General features: G+C 40.6%; 2 protein-coding genes and 1 long non-coding RNA gene across 6 annotated transcripts; all 3 read right to left on the reverse strand.

The window, feature by feature from the left end:
- Nucleotides 1-297: 297 nt before the first annotated feature.
- On the reverse strand, nt 298-10606 carry LOC139470159 (uncharacterized). 3 transcript variants are annotated; one of them, XM_071252457.1, is made up of 9 exons: nt 10071-10604; nt 8783-8835; nt 7961-8035; nt 6801-6857; nt 5292-5369; nt 4704-4775; nt 3902-4203; nt 3142-3246; nt 298-2539 (listed from the first exon to the last, which is right to left on the reverse strand). In XM_071252457.1, the coding sequence occupies exons 2-9, from the start codon at nt 8805-8807 to the stop codon at nt 2021-2023; spliced, it is 1233 nt and encodes a 410-aa protein (XP_071108558.1). In that variant the 5' UTR covers nt 8808-8835; nt 10071-10604; the 3' UTR covers nt 298-2020. The 3 variants fall into 3 exon arrangements, with proteins under 3 accessions (XP_071108558.1, XP_071108559.1, XP_071108560.1); XM_071252458.1 differs by lacking the exon at nt 4704-4775 and having other exon boundaries at nt 10071-10606; XM_071252459.1 differs by lacking the exon at nt 8783-8835 and having other exon boundaries at nt 10071-10603.
- A 783-nt stretch (nt 10607-11389) lies between these two features.
- Nucleotides 11390-17011, reverse strand: LOC139470141 (uncharacterized). Of its 2 annotated transcripts, XM_071252439.1 has the most exons (4): nt 16660-17011; nt 15855-16156; nt 14512-14616; nt 11390-12264 (listed from the first exon to the last, which is right to left on the reverse strand). In XM_071252439.1, the coding sequence occupies exons 1-4, from the start codon at nt 16781-16783 to the stop codon at nt 11740-11742; spliced, it is 1056 nt and encodes a 351-aa protein (XP_071108540.1). In that variant the 5' UTR covers nt 16784-17011; the 3' UTR covers nt 11390-11739. The 2 variants fall into 2 exon arrangements, with proteins under 2 accessions (XP_071108540.1, XP_071108541.1); XM_071252440.1 differs by lacking the exon at nt 14512-14616.
- Nucleotides 17012-18075: 1064 nt separating this feature from the next.
- Nucleotides 18076-22095, reverse strand: LOC139470263 (uncharacterized). The gene is made up of 4 exons (XR_011653766.1): nt 22016-22095; nt 20164-20216; nt 19290-19364; nt 18076-18185 (listed from the first exon to the last, which is right to left on the reverse strand). It is a non-coding gene; the product is annotated as an uncharacterized lncRNA (long non-coding RNA).
- Between the last annotated feature and the right edge of the window lie 197 nt (nt 22096-22292).

A 22292-nucleotide genomic window follows, 5' to 3' on the forward strand; every position in this document is an offset into this window, starting at 1 on the left:
CTTGGTCGATGCATGTCATCGTGTCCCGATTTCGTGGTCATGATGTCAATCACTGGATTGTCTGGTCCAGACTCGATTATATACAGACCGCCGTCATATAGCTGGAATGTTGCTGAGTGCAGCGTTAAACAACAAACAAAACAACAATACAATAACAACGTCCGTCAATCATTCAGAGTGTGGTGACCTTAGATAGGTAGCTACTTCCCTTTGTGATAGGTTCAAGACCATTTGTCACAAATAAAAGCAAATATCAAGTTTACTGAGAAAACAATATGTGAAATTCTCGATTTCTTTATTGATAACATCTACATCAATGATGGTCACATAGTGAATTCCGTTCCAATAATTTAACCAACTGAGCTAGAAATTAAAGACACCAGTGAAACCGAGGTGCAAACTGTATCATATATGCGAAAATGTACCCGCACAGCCATTTGAAAATTAAGGTATTTTATTATACAAAAATGCCATGTGCATTAAACGTCTTAAATATGATAAATACTATTAATAAACTACATGTATATGGTTTGGTGTTACCATAAACTAATGTGAACTCCAGAACGTATTTCCCAGCGTAGTACGTAGTTATGTGTTATGGTAGAAAGTTGAGTGACCAGCAGGTATATGTCGTAAGAGTCCACCGTTGAAACTGTGGAACCCACGATCATGTTAGCGAAACACACGAATGGTTGAACCACAAGCAACAAAACCAAAAAGGTGAAATATTTAAGGTGTCCAAAGGTACATGGGGGTGCGCCACCACAGAAAAACACCTTTCCCTCCCCTCTGCAACCATACCTCCATCCTCACCACCACCACCACCACCACCACCACCACACACCACACACCACACACCACACGCTGTTTCATCCCATCCGCCTTGATTGGCTTCATGCCCTATTGGCTTTCACCTATGTGTTCTCTGTCCATCGTGTGACAGTATTATTCTTCTGTTGTCATTTCTTACTCGTGTTATTCCACTCAAGTATGCTATTGTTGTTACTGTTAAATTCTCTACTGTGAATCCTCCACCTACTATATATATTCTGTACTAAGGCCCTCATTCTTTATCCCTTAAACTCCCAGAAATAAGCTTAAACTCACCCAGCTCAAAATCAGAAATCAAAAGTGTCACTAAACAAAAAATCAACAAAAAATTGCAAAATATATACCAAAACTCAAATAGCCAAATCAGGAAAGTACTCAAAAAAACCTAAATAAACCAAAAATACTACACCCATCCAAAAAAATCGACAGAATAATTACCAAACTACAAACAGGCCATACCAAACTAAATAATCACCGTAAAATAGCTAATCTACACACAACAGGAAACTGCCCACATTGCAAACAACAAGAAACACCAGAAGACGTACTCATTCACTGCACACACTACCTAACACACGGAACAACACTACAGACCACCCTAAATCTTAAAACCGGACTTACACTAGAAACAATCCTAAATCCACAAAATAAATTAGAAAAATTCAAAGCCTTAGGCATATACCTAATAAAAACAGGACTAATTAGCCGCATTTAAACCCCAAATAAAATATTAAAACCAAAACTACCTTATTTGATAACCACCCAACACACACAGCTCCCTTAGTTCGTCCCCAACCCACTCTTCGCATTCTTTCCAAATCTCAAAATTTCAAAATTACTATATAAGCAACCCCTAAGGCCCCACTCCTGGGTTGCACAAACTCACTTTTCCCCTTTTTGGAAACACATTAAATGGCCGGGCCGGGCCCGTGTGCGACATACGCTTGCAGTCGGAAAGCACACGTTAAATCTCCAATATAAGTAAGTAACCCTCATTCAGTCTTGCTTGACAACAGTATAAGGATCTATACCGAAACGTCGCTTTTTACAGTATTAAAGAAGTTGCTATCCATAAAATTGGGTCTACCTTGTCATCCTTCAACAATTCAACTGTGAATCACTTCAAGCAATATATTCTCACGCGTTTGATCTTTGGTCCGAGATAGAGCCTTATGCATGTACTGGCACATCATACTCTTTCCTTGAACATTTCATTGAGGTACAATTGTCCTATTTTTCGGGAGACATGTGCGTATTTCTTTTTCTTATATTGTATGGAATCTATATTCCTTCTAAACAGCTGTAGAAGAACCAAATTGAGGGCTGATTGGTCATACCGGTGACATTTCCCATACTTCCTGGTGCCGAATGAACAAAAGTACAATTTGGTTGCGCCTGGATGACACAAACAGTTTGGGTCCACTGCGCATGACACCCACGGGTCCATTATAAGACGTCTTGTGAATGGCTGATTGTGTAGCATTATCACATTGGCTTCAGATTCGTGATAAACTGAAAAGTGGCATGGTTCAGTGTTGAAGTAGGAAAACATGTGCTTTGAACAATGTTGTGCAAAAGGATATTTTGGCCATGGCGACAAAAGCACACCTGTTTCTTTCAGCAAGTCGAACATTTCACGCAGATTGCCTTGGTCGAACCGTCCAGAGGCGTCCAACCAAAATGTGTACTCAGCATTGTCAAAATGAGCCTGAAAATAACATTACGTGACAACTATTAGTGAATGTATATGAAAATACGATACACCGATAAGTGATGGAAAGGAGATAGTGTTGTTTGTAAGTGTTTGTGGGTGTTTATTTGTTTTTCAAAGTCGAAAAGCAATATTCCAGCTTCTTTTGGCGGTATGTAAATATCAAGTTAGGACCAGGCAATTCATTGATTGACATCGTGAGCATCGCTCTACGCATATAGGATACGATGATTTACAAGGATCCACGTCACCGTGCCTGACCACCCGATCCACTAAACCAACACTTACAAACAGCATAGGTTGCTGGGAATCAGTTTCAAACCAGAGTCCCTATAGGTCCCATGGAAATGTTTGATAACTTGTTTTGGGAATGGTTCTATTGGATAGGATAGGTAAGTTTCGTGTTTCTCGCACAAAACTTGCCGCTTGTTCAAGCAATTAAAAAACAGTTATTTGTGGTAGGTTCAGTGCATGAATTATAGTTCGACATGTGGAGGCATTTGTGCGTGTGCGTGTGCGTTACAGATATCTCTGCGCGCATGTGCGTGTGCGTGTGCTGTACAGATATATATGTGCAGATATCTAGGTGCGCCTAATACCTGTATCACGACGGGCTTCCACGTGTAACACTTCAAGTAGGAAAACCGATCAGGCAGCAAATCAAACGGGTACCGTTTTATCTCGGCTCTGCCATATTGCTGTAGCTGCAACACATTCGGAATCAATATCTATATATATTATATCAATATATATCAATATACCTACCTTTATCTTTAATCTTTTACAGCTGTATTATCTGTTTATCCCATTACCACAATGAAATTATTAGATGATATATTTTAATTCAAACGCCGTAACGTTTGTTTTTTTATCGATGAAGGATATGTCGCTTCGGTACATGTTTTCCTCAATTCCATCCTTCACTAAAAGTAACGATAGACGTTATTCTCGTTACGTATACATTGCAAGAGCATTTATGAAAATGATAAGATAATATTTTAACCATCTGTCGTAACGTTTTTCTATTGTAAATACATTTCGTGTCCGCCATGTTTGTTCGTCTAGTGGACGCCGCCATTGTGCAGCCATTGCCTGGGTCAGCGCAGCATACCCAGGGAACCAGGCTGGCTTTGAAAATATTTACACGTGTTTAAATAATGATGACTCCCTGACTCCCATTCGATCTCAGCAATGTTGGACAGGTCAGGGGAGCGGACTTGGTAATTTTCATTGATATTTTCACAATTGTCAAAGGGATTATCAGTACCTTTTTTCGAATACTGATTGTCAAATCTCACCCACTTTTGAATGCGATCGTCCGGCCATTGCGTTTATTTCTTAAACAAAGTCATAACTTACCAGTTTGACCTGACTTCTGTTCAGCCCCATGTCGTAATAATAGAAGGAGTAGTTGCTCAAATGAGGGAAAATGTATTTGTCCAGAGTCATGATCATCTCCTGGGATTCATCAAAGTGATCCGCTGACGCTGCCGTGACAAAAGCATATTTCCTCCTCTCCTGTATGTTGAAAACATCCTTTATCCTTCCTAGTGCCCCCTCTTTGAGTTTGGTTACAGGTGTAAGAATATTGCGGATGTTTTCTTGGCTGTCAGTCGCCGGAAGTGGGTGTTTGCAGGCAGCTGTGTCATTGCACATGTCCACTGACAAGAAAAGTACGTATTATCGCATTTTAATAATAGAAAGGGAGAACGTGTGTGTGTGTGTGTTTATCATTACAGTAAACTACGTTTATAACGAAAACACTTATAACGAACTTACTGATACAGCGAACTTATTTTTAGTCCCGTGATTTGTTGCATGTATGCAGAATATATGCTTATAACGAACTACGGATATAACTAACTTAAATGAATGGTCCCTTTGAGTTCGTTATAACCGTACTTTACTGTACTTTATATATGTGTAGGTCAGACAGAGGGACAGACAGACGGACGGACGGACAGACGGACAGACAGACAGACAGACAGACGGACAGACAGACAGACGGACGGACATACACACAGCTAGAGCTGAGCAGTGACTTAAACTTGAACACAATTAAAAGATTTAGGACGTTCATATCTTGAAAAGTGTACAGACAATCGTAATTCTTTGCATTTGGCAGGAGGAAGTATTAGAGCACAACACGTGTTATTCTTACGTGCTTTTTTCTCTTTGCCTGTGCATCGTGGAAAGGGGCGTAACTCGGACCAAATATGTTTCTTCTTCAGGGCTGACTCACAAAGAGAAAACATTATAACAAAGAAAATATGACCAACAGGCATGCAACTAAACGAAACAGTGTTTAGAAAGCAACCATTGAATTACACTTCAAAGCTTACAACTGTTCTGGTGAATTTACACATGATTGAGATGTTTCTTAACACGACTATGAACAGTATTCCAGTTATATCATGGCATGTCAGCTTGATGGGTGAGGAAAGCCCAAGGTGATGCAGGTATTAGACGTTTACCACTTTATTTTAACACGACAACGGGAACTGTGCTGTAAACCTAATGATCATGATCAGGGCGAATTAGATATTCAAACCCAAGACAGTGGGGTCATGGCACGCCCAAGGGATGCAACTCTGTACTTTGAACTTATGGTATCAATCATAAGTTCTGAAATCTTTACTAGTAACGTTTTGGGAAAAGATTGATTTCTTTTGTTTTGACTTATCTATTTATGGGAATTAATCAAATCATTGTCTATTTATTTCTTAGTTATGAAATTATGGAATCTTACTTGCTACTTTCTCCCGAAAAATGTCAACTAACTGGTTGACCTCGGTTTCGTAGTTGGTACTCGACACAAGCTGCTTGTCTGGAATCGTATTAAAAAACACTATTAAAGCATTTTATGAATATACACTACATTGCAAAAGTTCAGCTGCAAAATTGAAATAATAAACGAAGAAGTTGCGTACACTCCGCGGGAAAATACCCCGCGGATATCTATGGATTTTTGCGAAAGCTAATATATTGTGTCATGGCCCTAATAAAGAGTTTTATGGTACTATCACCTCGTTAACGTGTGACCATGGCAGTACTTTCTAAGTAAATACAAAACACCAACACCAGAGAATAACCAGTCTCGATTATCTGCCGAAATAGAAACCTATGACATAACAAGCAAACTGCTGGTGAAAATTGTGTTTAAATAGATCACTGAAATTCAGTGCTGGCACCGTCACATCGCAAGCATAGTAAGCATGTCCTGCTCTATCAGTAAACACGATACGTCACCGCCAGAGAACAATTAGTCCCAACCATGGGCAGAAACAGATTCCAATGGACCCAAAAGGCAAACATTATATCAGTGAAGACACCAGGTGTTCGCGAATAGGGTAAACATGTCATATAATGTGCATCAAAAAGTAAGATTCTGTCTCGACGACGCACAGCAGCATTCCTGTCATACGACGGTGGCCTGCTAACAATAGATTCTCGATCAATGTGAGTGAGAGAGTTAACATTTTACATTTCATCGGCTGTATTGCAGCAATATCGCGATGAGGACAAGTTAATTAATAATTATGATTAAATACCTATCGACAAGTAAGTATCACAGGTAAAGTATACAACTACCCAGATCAAAATTTAAACATATTTTTTCAATAAATTATTTAATATTAATTACAACCATGCTATAGACCACTAGCAACGTTTCTCGCGTACTGTACAGGGTATTACAGTCAAGTATTAGAATAAGACAGACGGACAATAAGAAAGCTAAAACGGTGTCCACGTCAGTGCCGGCAATTGGTTTATGTCTTGGAAATGTTGATGAACTAAAATTGATCTTAATTTCTTTTTAAAAGATTATATGAAAAGGTGAGGTGAGGTGAGGTGAAATGGTGTTTAACGTCTCGTCCAAGATTATTGCACTTATATAGCGACTTCATGTACGTGTATGTGTGTGTGGCTGCTTGTACTAGTCCGGACTGATGCCGATTTATAGTGCTAGCTCACTGAGATACCATGCCGCAATTTAACATGAATACCCCTCTCAGACACAGTATACTGACTCCGAGCCGACCAGTCCTTGTTTTAGCCCCTTAATGCCGAGCGCCAGACAGGGTAATAACAAGTACCATCTTTTAACGTCTTTTGGTATGACGCGGCTAGGGATCGAAACCTGGACCTTCCGGGGACATTTTGTACTGTTTGATTAGACATGTTATATATTGACATAGTAGATGGCATTCGGCAAGACCTTAGTCACGAGTAACAAAACTTTTAAGAAAACTTTTACCATTTAGTTTCCTTCTTTGCATCACTGCTGTATGTTCAGTGTCCCTGTGCTCACATTCTGAAAAACAAAAACAGAAGACAATTTTAGTTCACTTATTCATATTTGAGAGATCACTCATACATTCCCATTGTAAAATGACAGCCAAAGACATAAGGTTTCGAAAGCAAAATCTAACGCCCCAAACACTAAAAACATTGCACATTGCACTCCGGGGCATGCTTTATTGAGAGGTAGTTAATACGTTCAATATGTCTCAGCGTGTGATTTGAAGAACAAGTTCCCACAGAGATAAAATGATCGGCCCCGCACAGGGGCCCTAGGTCAACCAGGATTGGTTAATCAGAAACCAGACTTTACCAAATTAAGCCCAAACAGCCAATCAAAGCGCCGTTCACTGGCCGCAGGTGGCCGGATTTCAAGTTCCTGCCAAGACGATTAGAAATCTTTACAAGCAGCTGATCTGCATCTACCAAGGTTTGTACCAGATCGACACACTCTAGCCAGACATAATAAGTTTTTAGAGCGTAAAAATGAGAAATCGAAGATACTATTTACTCTTGTCTTTCTGAATAGGCGTGGTCGTGTCTGGAGGCGTCCTTACGAACGTCATGCGAGCATCAATCTAAGGCAAATGTCTGTAATGATATAGGGATGGAAAGGGTCCACTTGACTGTACTACCAAGACATCATACTGGCCCCAATAGTTGTGTCCTGTGCGCGCCATCTTGGTCTTTCGAGACGATAATGCCCGTGCCAACAGTGCACGTGTCGCAACTGATTACTTCCAGCAGAAAAAAAACATGACAAGAATGCAATGGCCAGCCATGAGTTCTGACCTTTTCCCCATACAGCATGTCTGCGGCATGATTGGGAGATGTGTACGCCGACGTCAATGGCCGCCCTTAGCCTCTTGTTAACCGAACTGGGTCAGGCGCTTCATGAGGAGTGGACGGGAACCCCAAACATTGTCACTGGGATTGATTCGGACCATGCCACGCCGTAACAACGAATGTTTGACGAATCATAGGGGCACTGTTCATGACTGATCAAGTCATATCAAACGTTCATTGTTATAAACAAACCCCTGTCGTCTTTCTTGGTTGTCTGCACCATTACCATACAATACCAACATGTTCTGTCGATTGTCATTTATCACTTACCCTGCACATTCGTGTTTCTTCGTAAAAGCTCCAAATAGCAGACAACATACACCAGACCAAGTAGTGCCCCGGGAACTGAAGCACAACAAAGTCAAGTGTTCACCTCAACAAACATATGCAATGACAAGTCAAGTGTTCACCTCAACAAACACATTCAATGACAAGTCATGTGTTCACCTGAACAAACACATGCAATGACAAGTCATGTGTTCACCTGAACAAACACATGCAATGGCAAGTCAAGTGTTCACCTGAAAAAACACATGCAATGACAAGTCAAGTGTTCACCTGAACAAATACATGCTATGACAAGTCAAGTATTCACCTGAACAAACACATGCAATGGCAAGTCATATGTTCACCTGAACCAACACGGAACCATATGGTCCTCCACGTTTGGAAAACATTATATTTACTACAATCTTAAATGTTGTTACCTTGATCAAACATCGTTTGGGCAAGAGCCGTATAACACTCCCTGAAATCTACGTAGAAACAGTTTGTACCTCATGATTCTAAGTTGTGAAATGCAGACACCATTGCAGTCGTTGCAATATTACTCGATATAAAGGGAAATATGACAACAGGAAAGTTGTTATCCCTCTTGTCATACATACTTGTCGATGGTATATTGTCTCTCTCATTCTTTATGCAGAGATCTAAATTTTGAGAATGCTTAGAATTTGTTTTCTTTTTTGTTTGTTTCTTATTTCAAGCCGGATCTTCATGACAAGCATGAAGCAGATCAGGCGATTTCACTGTCACTCGTGTTCACCGTCACAATATGGTGTCTAGTGCTTTTTTTCTAGTATTTTTACATACCAATTACAATCCTATGAAGCTTCATCCGGAGTTTCCTATTTTATCAGATGAGTCTGAAAAACGCATTTTGATCGTAAACATGAAACAGGAAACAATTCTTTAAAGACATTCAAGAAAACTTCATACTTATTTTTTTTTTCATACTGGTCTTTCAACTTCAAAGTGTGGATTTACATTATATTTTTATGTATGCTTCGTGTCATTACGATCACCATAAATATATATTATGGCATTCATCCTCGATTCTCCAACCATGTACCACAGTACATCATGTTGGCATGTGTTTATGTTTTTGTTTAATGGCACACTCAGAAATGTTCCAGCCATATGAAGACGGCCTTTAAACAATTGAGACAATCCAGTGGTCGATACTGTGAGCATGATACCATGACAGGCTATTTCACTGACCACCCTATCCATTTGGTCGCCGCGTACGACCAGCATAGGCTCTTAGGGACGTTGTCTAACCCGGAATCCATTTACGATTCTGATTCTGCAGTGATAAACTGTAAACTGTGCTGTAATACTTCCTCCTGCCACATGTAAAGAATTACCATGGCCTGTACAATTTTCAAGACATGAATGTCCTAAATCATTTAATTTTGTTCATGTTTTGTCACCTCTCCCCACGCCCCTCTCTCTCTCCCTCACTCTGTTCCTCTCTCTTACTTACTTTCCCCCCCTCTCTATGACCTACTCTCTCTCACTCTCTCTCTCTCTAACCTACTCTCTCACTCTCTCTCTCTCTCTCTCTCTCTCTCTCTCTCTCTCTCTCTCTGACCTACGCATACACAAACCAATGATACATTTCCGTGATATGTCTCGTTTTATGTAGCGTTATCGTAGCCACGAGCGTCTCTCCAGTTCAGTAGCTTCTTTGTGTGCGTGGCTGACAAGCCCCTGCAGTTAAGCAGTTAAGCTTGGCAAGACAGACCTGGATAATTTGTTGACGATTTCATGGATACTGGGATCAACAAAGTATGTAAACCTCCTTGATAAATGTTTTAGAGAAACGTTTCATAGAACGTCTGTGTTCAATGACTCCACGCCCCGTGCAGATCCGGGTAAGCATACATCTTTAGCAACCCATGCTCGTCGTAAGGCGACTAAGGGAATTGGGTGTCTGGGTCGCTGACTAAGTTGAGGCATGTCATTGTATCCCAATTGCATAGATCGACCATGTTTATCACTGGACCAGATTCGATTACTACCGTCATATAGCTGGAATATTACCGAGAGCGACGTTAAACAACAATCAAATCAAAATGTAATATGTATCAACACTCACCTGTCTGAAAAAACTCAGCAACTATGCAGTCTGGACTTGTTGAGTGGAGGGGAGAGTTACTGTGTGTGAACGTATGAAGATAACCGACTACCGTCCCAGCAGGGAGTCTGTATGGACTGCGGAGTAGCACAAATGGATTGGGTAGTCAACCGTTATGTATGTAATGTATGTATAACGTGTGTAAATCGTGTAACCTTGGTAATTGGTATGTCTATTGTACCATGGGACCCTGGCCTTCAAGTACCGAAATATAGTTGCATGTCCCATGTCTCGGGTCTCATATAGCTGGGATGTGCTGTCTGGTTAGGTGGTTTATCCTACACCATGTCTCATGTCTCATATAGCTGGGATGTGCTGTCTGGTTAGGTGGTTTATCCTACACCATGTCTCATGTCTCATATAGCTGGGATGTGCTGTCTGGTGAGGTGGTTTATCCTACACCATGTCTTATGTCTCATAGAGCTGGGATGTGCTGCCTGGTTAGGTGGTTTATCCTACACCATGTCTCATGTCTCATATAGCTGGGATGTGCTGCCTGGTTAGGTGGTTTACCCTACAACTGTGAACAGCTGGCTGCGTGAATTGTGACTCACACCAATCCAATAGGTCATGTCGACCATTATGTTTCCCTAGTTCACGTGCCTTTAACAGGAGTAGGCGTTGCCTAATAGCCGGTTATGGATCGGTGCACCACCCAGGTATATGGATATGTAACAATTTATTTTGTATGAGTTTTTTCTGAATGTTTTTTTTTCTGTTACTGTGGCTCTTGTCAGAGTTGTCTTTATCGAAGTTGTATGTGTCCTTGGGTCTGACATCATCCTGACAAGAGATCTTTCAAAAAATGTTAGCATTCATTAAATTAATCGTTTTTAAGGACACTGAATTGATTGCTACGTTTAGATTGAAATATTTTGTATATAAATACCAGTAAATGAAAATTGGTAAAATGCATGTGTAACTGATAATGTTCGTGGCTGTTACTGTGAAGGGGGTTGAGGCAGTGTAACGCAATTGTCCTCCTGAGACCTGGGTAGAATCCGTCAAATAAAACTCAATGTCTTCTTCTATTTTTGGGTTGGTTGACTAGGGTGGTAGTAATGTAATGTGTGATCGTTATTAAACTTACTGCTGTAGGTCGAGGTCGACCACGAACCGCAAAAGGGCAACTGAATGGATCGGGTGGTCAGGCTAGATCGCAGTCGGCTGCCTGGAAGGAATATTTCTGAATGTGGCGTTGCACAATATCAAAAACAATAAAAAGAGATCCACATCTTTTGAGAACATTTCAATTTCTAGAATCAGCAATCACTCCACATATTAAAGAAGTATTTATACACTGTTCTTTCCCAATGTAAAGGGAGAGCTTTGTCGTCCAGTATATTGTAGTAAGTGAGTATAGTTTTACGCCGCTTTTAGCAATACTCCACCAATATCCCAGCAAGGAACACCAGAAATGGGCTTCACACATTGTACCCATGTGGGGAATCAAACCCGGGTCTTCGGCGTGACGAGCGAACGCTTTAACCACTAGGTTACTCCGCCGCTTCTTCCAGTATATTGTAGTGCTAGAAGTGCTTGTTCTGTCTCCAATGAGCATTTGACCTTTTCCTAATTTACAATGTCTAACTGCAGCTTTGAAGCCGTGTGGTACTTTTGTGTTGACGGTTTACTTGTTACTGGGCGTGGTCCTGTGGAGGTCTTTAAGGTACAAGAGTCCTTTCTTCCTAGACACATGTGCATATTTCTTTTTCGGGATTTGCACAGAATCTATATTCCTTCTGAACATCTGTAGAAGAATCAAATTTATGGCTGACTGATCATATCGGTGACATTTCCCATACTTCCTGGTGCGAAATGAACACCAATATAATTGTTTTGCCCCTGGATGACACATACAGTTTGGGTCCACGGCGCACGCCACCCATGGGTCCATTATCAGACGTTTTGTAAATGGCTGGTTGTGTAACATTATAAAACCGCTTTCAGATTCGTGGTAAACTGAAAAGTGGCATGGTTCAGTGTTGAAGTAAGAAAACATGTGCTTTGAACAATGTTGTGCAAATGGGTATGGCCATGGTGACATAAGCACACCTGTTTCTTTCAGCAAGTTGAACATTTCTCGGGGATTTCCTTTGTCGAATCGTGAAGAGGCGTCCAGCCAAACTGTGTACTCAGCATTGTCAAAATGAGCCTGAAAATATAATTACATAAAACTTACTTATCTACTGATATGATTATATAACGCAGAGATTTAATATTTCTTAATAAATGTACCCTCGACAACTACGCCACAGGGTAACAAGTCCCCAGCTCAGTATGCTTGTAGTAAGAGCGCTGGTCAGGCTTTTCTATTGTTGTCACTGGCTTGTAGTAATAATAAATGGTCCCAGTAAATGCTTGCAAAGTATAATATAAGTTGTAACAGGATCACGACGGGTACATAGGGTCCTATAGTTCCCGCGTTAGGGTTTGGATAACCCCGTGTACCCCGAGTTATCCCGCTGCAACGAATTTATCTTACCGACATGTTTTACAATGACGCTTCAAAAGAATTAAAACACAATTAATATCGACAGAAAACAGCTGTTCTGTTGAGCTTAGGTTAACTTGTGCCATGCCACATGTCTTTCAATTACTCAGAAGGCGTTCGCCTTTTTGTTTCGAAGCAGGGTATCAAACACCAGAGTAAGGAATCAGATGTCATTGCCAGAGAAGAATCACTCTCGAATAGCTAACGAAACAGATTCCAATGGGAGTGAAAGGCAAAATAGTCAAAATTGATGTTGGCAAAACAGGGTAGGCATGACCTACTCTACTTGCAGCACCCGCCATTACCACAATCTTCATTAAAATATAAGATATTCATTTCTAGGATAATGTAGGTGTTGACACATGTTTCATTACAGTTTGTTAAATTCCTGGTAAGAAGCTCTGATTTCATTGGTTAATCTTTATCACGTGATTAAACAATGAACTAAACACTGAGGAAGCAACAGAAAACTGGCACGAAAAGGTTTGTTCAAACAACGTGACTTAACACTGAACTCGAAAACTCAGTGGACACATGATCACTAATGACCTGTCAGGTAGTCAATATTTGACTTCGTCTGTCAGAAAACAACACGACGTCTGCGAGTGGCAATGTACTGCAATGTTATTGTAGAAGATCGAAACTGAATTGTAATTCTTATAAAATAACGTAAATAATAGGTGAAATTAAGAACTTTTAAATTTAATTTCGGTATAACAAAACACTGATTACCCGTGGCGGGGTCATTATGCAAAAACAAGGATCCTAAGACCTGAACCCCTTGTCTTTGCACAATGAACTCTCCAAAAGTAGTCATTTGTATGGTAAAGTTCCTTCAATTTGCAAACACAATAATGTCACCACTGGCGCAACATATGGATAAGTGTAACGGCAGGTAAAGAAGCCATTTGAACATGCTTCCTCAATAACATGAAACTCTGCAGAGGTTCCAAAGAAGCCAAAATGCATCCACATTCTTGGACATGGTATTGTTGTCCTTAAATAACTAAACCATGGTCGGTTAATACCATACGCCTAAATGTGTCCTCAGTTTAGTACCGGAACATTTTTGTTTACTGTTCCCGCGGTTTGAGTGTTTCCCAAAATTCAAATATCGACCAATCAAAGAGCTGATCACACCTCGATTCTGTGCGGGTCTGATGTAGGCCAGTTGTGCCCAGTTGGCTTCAAGGTGGCAAGTCAACAGCTTTCGGTTGATATCATTCCATAGCAATAAAGAATTGGGAGGTATCATGTATCATGAATGGAATGGATAGAATACTCACCCTATACAAGGCAGATATGAAGTGTTTATGCATGATTTGCTATTTTACTTTAGGAACAGCGACACAAGGCGAGCGGTGCTGTACGGTGTGTCTGGCCTTGTGTAAAGGTATAATAGGAACGTGCATCTCTGACACTCGTGATATTAATTGATGTAGACATATTTAAGCAACGACACAAGGGCCTGAGAGTCACCCCTAATGTCACAGTGAGTGAGTGAATACAGTTTAATTCCGCAGTGACCCATCTCTGTCACGGCGGAAGGCCCCAACAACAGACTTGTCACATTTACATGTTATCATATAGAAAATGGAACCCGGGTCTTAGCTGCCACGACTTTAATAAAGTATATTTAAAACGTCAATGCAAGAGAATGGGTAATCGTGATTATCCGATGGTACAAATTCAATTTGGCATAAAAAGCAAAATAGCTAGGACAATTATATGAACGGTCCACTGAAAATCAGTAATGACACCCATTGTTCGCGAAAAGGGTCGAAATCTCCGCGAAATCTTGGAAAGTACTCCACCTATTATCAAAGCTTGTCTGTGAGTGTAAATACCAATACTAACAGAGGAATAACCCAGTGTGTGCCTGGGAGACATGTATGTCTATGACTTTACCTGCATAACCATTGGCTTCCACGTGTAACACTTCAAGTAGGAAAACCGATCAGGCAGCAAATCAAACGGGTAGCGTTTTATTACAGCCCTTCCATATTTCTCCAGCTGAAAATATTTCATATAAAAATGAACATCAATTTGCTTGAATTAATAATTTGTAAATAAGTGTCCAACTCTTCTTTGTGAGTATATTTTCTATATTTGGCTTTATTCAAAACAAATACAAAATGATCAAATATTAAAGTTTGATTACTATAGAGAAATGAAAAAAATCGGTCACAATTTACTTTTTGCTTTAGATTTTCCATTTAGACGTATGGGGACAGAAGATAAATCATACATATTTCACTGTATTGATTAGCATGACTTGTTACTAAGGTAGTTTACTCTTTGCAGAACTTGATAAGTGTTGTTGTTTTTTGTTCATATAGATATCCTATAGTACACACATTCACCACATTATGTAGATGTGCCTTTGGTATATACGATTCCCCAAATTATTTTGTTGTTATATTATTTTTATGAATTTAGACTTGAATAGAAGCAATCTTATTAATTTTACCTCACTTCTGGTGTGTACGTCTTAAGTATGACTTCGATCTATAAGCTTCTTGTAATTTCATAAATATACTCTTTCACATCAGAACTTTATTCGCTTGATTTCCGACCCAACTTCAGTCCTTGATCATTCAGCATCAAATGAAGAGCAGAAGATATCTTTGACATCACGGGATAGACACGTGATGAATGAGTGAGTGAGTGAGTTGGGTTTAACGCCGCTTAATACACTATTCCAGTTATATCACGGTGTGTCAGCTTAATGTGGGAGGAAAGCCCAAAGTGATGCAGGACGTTTACCACTTCGGTGAAACCCACGAGCACGGGTATGGTGCTGACAAACCTAGAAACATAAGCGGGGCGAACCGGGATTCGAACCCACAATCATAGGTTTCTGGCGTGCCCAAGCGACGCAACAATCACGGCGCCTTAGACGACTGGGCCACCCGTGCCCTCTAGACACGTGATGAAACGAACGCGAAGCCAAATAAAAAAGTGAGACAAGCTATCACGAAAAACAAAGAAATTAGCTGCCGCAGAAAAGCGTGAATTGTACGAATATAATGGTGTTGCAACCAACACTACCTTTCTAATCTATCACCACTAGTTAGTTCTACATACTACGATTTATAGCACTACTGTTACTACATTTGAAACACGTCTACTTCTATACATCCTACAACTACAACTTCCTTAAACTATAACTACTGATTCAATTGGTTTCAATTTAGCTCACTTAGTTGCATTTTTTCTACCATCGATTTTCTTATGAAATAGTTGCTTACCAGTTTGACCTGACTTCTGTACAGCCCCATGTCGTAATAATAGAAGGAGTAGTTGCTCAAATGAGGGAAAATGTATTTGTCCAGAGTCATGATCATCTCCTGGGATTCATCAAAGTGATCCGCTGACGCTGCCGTGACAAAAGCATATTTCCTCCTCTCCTGTATGTTGAAAACATCCTTTATCCTTCCTAGTGCCCCCTCTTTGAGTTTGGTTACAGGTGTAAGAATATTGCGGATGTTTTCTTGGCTGTCAGCCGCCGGAAGTGGGTGTTTGCAGGCAGCTTTGTCATTGCACATGTCCACTGACAAGAAAAGTACGTATTATCGCATTTTGATAATAGAAAGGGAGAACGTGTGTGTGTGTTTATCATTACAGTAAACTACGTTTATAACGAAAACACTTATAACGAACTTACCGATACAGCGAACTTATTTTTAGTCCCGTGATTTGTTGCATGTATGCAGTATATATGCTTATAACGAACTACGGATATAACTAACTTAAATGAATGGTCCCTTTGAGTTCGTTATAATCGTAGTTTACTGTACTTTGTATATGTGTAGGACAGACAGAGATACAGACAGAGGGACGGACGGACGGACGGACGGACGGACGGACGGACAGACAGACAGACATACGACAGACGGACGGACGGACATACACACAGCTAGAGCTGAGCAGTGACTTAAACTTGAACACAATTAAAAGATTTAGGACGTTCATATCTTGAAAAGTGTACAGACAATCGTAATTCTTTGCATTTGGCAGGAGGAAGTATTAGAGCACAACACGTGTTATTCTTACGTGCTTTTTTCTCTTTGCCTGTGCATCGTGGAAAGGGGCGTAACTCGGACCAAATATGTTTCTTCTTCAGGGCTGACTCACAAAGAGAAAACATTATAACAAAGAAAATATGACCAACAGGCATGCAACTAAACGAAACAGTGTTTAGAAAGCAACCATTGAATTACACTTCAAAGCTTACAACTGTTCTGGTGAATTTACACATGATTGAGATGTTTCTTAACACGACTATGAACAGTATTCCAGTTATATCATGGCATATCAGCTTGATGGGTGAGGAAAGCCCAAGGTGATGCAGGTATTAGACGTTTACCACTTTATTTTAACACAACAACAGGAACTGTGCTGTAAACCTAATGATCATGATCAGGGCGAATTAGATATTCAATTCAGTGCTGGCACCGTCACATCGCAAGCATAGTAAGCATGTCCTGCTCTATCAGTAAACACGATACGTCACCGCCAGAGAACAATTAGTCCCAACCATGGGCAGAAACAGATTCCAATGGACCCAAAAGGCAAACATTATATCAGTGAAGACACCAGGTGTTCGCGAATAGGGTAAACATGTCATATAATGTGCATCAAAAAGTAAGATTCTGTCTCGACGACGCACAGCAGCATTCCTGTCATACGACGGTGGCCTGCTAACAATAGATTCTCGATCAATGTGAGTGAGAGAGTTAACATTTTACATTTCATCGGCTGTATTGCAGCAATATCGCGATGAGGACAAGTTAGTTAATAATTATGATTAAATACCTATCGACAAGTAAGTATCACAGGTAAAGTATACAACTACCCAGATCAAAATTTAAACATATTTTTTCAATAAATTATTTAATATTAATTACAACCATGCTATAGACCACTAGCAACGTTTCTCGCGTACTGTACAGGGTATTACAGTCAAGTATTAGAATAAGACAGACGGACAATAAGAAAGCTAAAACGGTGTCCACGTCAGTGCCGGCAATTGGTTTATGTCTTGGAAATGTTGATGAACTAAAATTGATCTTAATTTCTTTTTAAAAGATTATATGAAAAGGTGAGGTGAGGTGAGGTGAAATGGTGTTTAACGTCTCGTCCAAGATTATTGCACTTATATAGCGACTTCATGTACGTGTATGTGTGTGTGGCTGCTTGTACTAGTCCGGACTGATGCCGATTTATAGTGCTAGCTCACTGAGATACCATGCCGCAGTTTAACATGAATACCCCACTCAGACACAGTATACTGACTCCGAGCCGACCAGTCCTTGTTTTAGCCCCTTAATGCCGAGCGCCAGACAGGGTAACAACAAGTACCATCTTTTAACGTCTTTTGGTATGACGCGGCTGGGGATCGAAACCTGGACCTTCCGGGGACATTTTGTACTGTTTGATTAGACATGTTATATATTGACATAGTAGATGGCATTCGGCAAGACCTTAGTCACGAGTAACAAAACTTTTAAGAAAACTTTTACCATTTAGTTTCCTTCTTTGCATCACTGCTGTATGTTCAGTGTCCCTGTGCTCACATTCTGAAAAACAAAAACAAAAGACAATTTTAGTTCACTTATTTATATTTGAGAGATCACTCATACATTCCCATTGTAAAATGACAGCCAAAGACATAAGGTTTCGAAAGCAAAATCTAACGCCCCAAACACTAAAAACATTGCACATTGCACTCCGGGGCATGCTTTATTGAGAGGTAGTTTATACGTTCAATATGTCTCAGCGTGTGATTTGAAGAACAAGTTCCCACAGAGATAAAATCATCGGACCCGCACAGGGGCTCTAGGTCAACCAGGATTGGTTAATCAGAAACCAGACTTTACCAAATTAAGCCCAAACAGCCAATCAAAGCGCTGTTCACTGGCCGCAGGTGGCCGGATTTCAAGTTCCTGCCAAGACGATTAGAAATCTTTACAAGCAGCTGATCTGCATCTACCAAGGTTTGTACCACCGTTACCAGATCGACACACTCTAGCCAGACATAATAAGTTTTTAGAGCGTAAAACTGAGAAATCGAAGATACTATTTACTCTTGTCTTTCTGAATAGGCGTGGTCGTGTCTGGAGGCGTCCTTACGAACGTCATGCGAGCATCAATCTAAGGCAAATGTCTGTAATGATATAGGGATGGAAAGGGTCCACTTGACTGTACTACCAAGACATCATACTGGCGCCAATAGTTGTGTCGTGTGCGCGCCATCTTGGTCTTTCAAGACGATAATGCCCGTGCACGTGTCGCAACTGATTACCTCCAGCAGAAAACAAAACATGACAAGAATGCAATGGCCAGCCATGAACTCTGACCTTTTCCCCATACAGCATGTCTGCGGCATAATTGGGAGATGTGTACGCCGACGTCAATGGCCGCCCTTAGCCTCTTGTTAACCGAACTGGGTCAGGCGCTTCATGAGGAGTGGACGGGAACCCCAAACATTGTCACTGGGATTGATTCGGACCATGCCACGCCGTAACAACGAATGTTTGACGAATCATAGGGGCACTGTTCATGACTGATCAAGTCATATCAAACGTTCATTGTTATAAACAAACCCCTGTCGTCTTTCTTGGTTGTCTGCACCATTACCATACAATACCAACATGTTCTATCGATTGTCATTTATCACTTACCCTGCACATTCGTGTTTCTTCGTAAAAGCTCCAAAAAGCAGACAACATACACCAGACCAAGTAGTGCCCCGGGAACTGAAGCACAACAAAGTCAAGTGTTCACCTGAACAAACATATGCAATGACAAGTCAAGTGTTCACCTCAACAAACACATTCAATGACAAGTCATGTGTTCCCCTGAACAAACACATGCAATGACAAGTCATGTGTTCACCTGAACAAACACATGCAATGACAAGTCAAGTGTTCACCTCAACAAACACATGCAATGACAAGTCATGTGTTCACCTGAACAAACACATGCAATGACAAGTCAACTGTTCACCTGAAAAAACACATGCAATGACAAGTCAAGTGTTCACCTGAACAAATTCATGCAATGACAAGTCAAGTATTCACGTGAACAAACACATGCAATGGCAAGTCATATGTTCACCTGAACCAACACGGAACCATATGGTCCTCCACGTTTGGAAAACATTATATTTACTACAATCTTAAATGTTGTTACCTTGATCAAACATCGTTTGGGCAAGAGCCGTATAACACTCCCTGAAATCTACGTAGAAACAGTTTGTACCTCATGATTCTAAGTTGTCGTTGGAATATTACTCGATATAAAGGGAAATATGACAACTGGAAAGTTGTCATCCCTCTTGTCATACATACTTGTCGATAGTATATTGTCTCTCTCATTCTTTATGCACAGATCTAAATTTTGAGAATGTTTAGAATTTGTTTTCTTTTTTGTTTGTTTCTTATTTCAAGCCGGATCTTCATGACAAGCATGAAGCAGATCAGGCGATTTCACTGTCACTCGTGTTCACCGTCACAATATGGTGTCTAGTGCTTTTTTTCTAGTATTTTTACATACCAATTACAATCCTATGAAGCTTCATCCGGAGTTTCCTATTTTATCAGATGAGTCTGAAAAACGCAGTTTGATCGTAAACATGAAACAGGAAACAGTTCTTTAAAGACATTCAAGAAAACTTCATACTTATTTTTTTTCATACTGGTCTTTCAACTTCAAAGTGTGGATTTACATTATATTTTTATGTATGCTTCGTGTCATTACGATCACCATAAATATATATTATGGCATTCATCCTCGATTCTCCAACCATGTACCACAGTACATCATGTTGGCATGTGTTTATGTTTTTGTTTAATGGCACACTCAGAAATGTTCCAGCCATATGAAGACGGCCTTTAAACAATTGAGACAATCCAGTGGTCGATACTGTGAGCATGATACCATGACAGGCTAATTCACTGACCACCCTATCCATTTGGTCGCCGCGTACGACCAGCATGGGCTCTAAGGGACGTTGTCTAACCTTGAATCCATTTACGATTCTGATTCTGCAGTGATAAACTGTAAACTGTGCTGTAATACTTCCTCCTGCCACATGTAAAGAACTACCATGGCCTGTACAATTTTCAAGACATGAATGTCCTAAATCATTTAATTTTGTTCATGTTTTGTCACCTCTCCCCACGCCCCTCTCTCTCTCCCTCACTCTCTTCCTCTCTCTTACCTACTTTCTCCCCCCTCTCTCTCACTCTCTCTCTCTCTGACCTACTCTCTCTCACTCTCTCTCTCTCTCTCTCTCTGACCTACGCATACACAAACCAATGATACATTTCCGTGATATGTCTCGTTTAATGTAGCGTTATCGTAGCCACGAGCGTCTCTCCAGTTCAGTAACTTCTTTGTGTGCGTGGCTGACAAGCCCTGCAGTTCAGCAGTGCGTGTAGAGCAAACAATAACAAGCTGCCGTCTATGTAGCTCTATAAAACGTTGTCAGTGAAAAGAGTGTATTTAACATTCATAGAAAGATGTCTCTGTTACTCCAAACTTCAGCCTAACTTCAGCCTAACTTCAGCCTTGTCGAGGCTACTTAGTGAATGATATATACATGTGGGTCGACAATAACATTGTGATCGTGTTTCTTCTGAAATGTTCTGTCCGACGGAAGAACAATGAATTGACAATCCTGGACCTCTGTGTTATGCTACAGGCGGTGGGGACGTGAGGACGTCAAGTACCCGGCGTATACCCGGCGCATACCTGGCGCATACCCGGCGCAGACCCGGCGCATACCGGTTGCTGGGTAGCAACACTCCTAAGTTCAGGGGGTCTCTGTACTGTAACCAACATGGCGGTGGGGCCGCAAGGGGCATATTTTATTAGTAATTAAAAACTTAAAATAAATTTCAAATGTATCCGAATGTAACGTTCACAAAGCCAGCCGTTCTAAATAACACAGGAATCGCGGGTGAGTTACTTGTTGTAAATACGTGCTTGTACAACTACAGATATATAATCCTAAAACGGACATCCAAACAAATCACTTGGCAAGACAGACCTGGATAATTTGTTGACGATTTCATGGATACTGGGATCAACAAAGTATGTAAACCTCCTTGATGAATGTTTTAGAGAAACGTTTCATAGAACGTCTGTGTTCAATGACTCCACGCCCCGTGCAGATCCGGGTAAGCATATATCTTTAGCAACCCATGCTCGTCGTAAGGCGACTAAGGGAATTGGGTGTCTGGGTCGCTGACTAAGTTGAGGCATGTCATTGTATCCCAATTGCATAGATCGACCATGTTTATCACTGGACCAGATTCGATTACTACCGTCATATAGCTGGAATATTACCGAGAGCGACGTTAAACAACAATCAAATCAAAATGTAATATGTTTCAACACTCACCAGTCTGAATACACTCAGCAACTGTGAACAGCTGGCTGCGTGAAGCATGACTCACACCAATCCAAAAGGTCATGTCGACCATCATGTTTCCCGAGTTCACGTGCCTTTAACAGGAGTAGGCGTTGCCTAATAGTCGGTAATGGATCGGTGCACCACCCAGGTATATGGATATGTAACAATTTATTTTGTATGAGTTTTTTGTGAATGTTTTTTTTTCTGTTACTGTGGCTCTTGTCAGAGTTGTCTTTATCGAAGTTGTATGTGTCCTTGGGTCTGA

This window comes from Haliotis cracherodii, unplaced genomic scaffold (assembly GCF_022045235.1).
Source record: "Haliotis cracherodii isolate W230 unplaced genomic scaffold, xgHalCrac1.p SCAF_20, whole genome shotgun sequence".
Lineage (NCBI taxonomy): Eukaryota > Metazoa > Mollusca > Gastropoda > Lepetellida > Haliotidae > Haliotis > Haliotis cracherodii.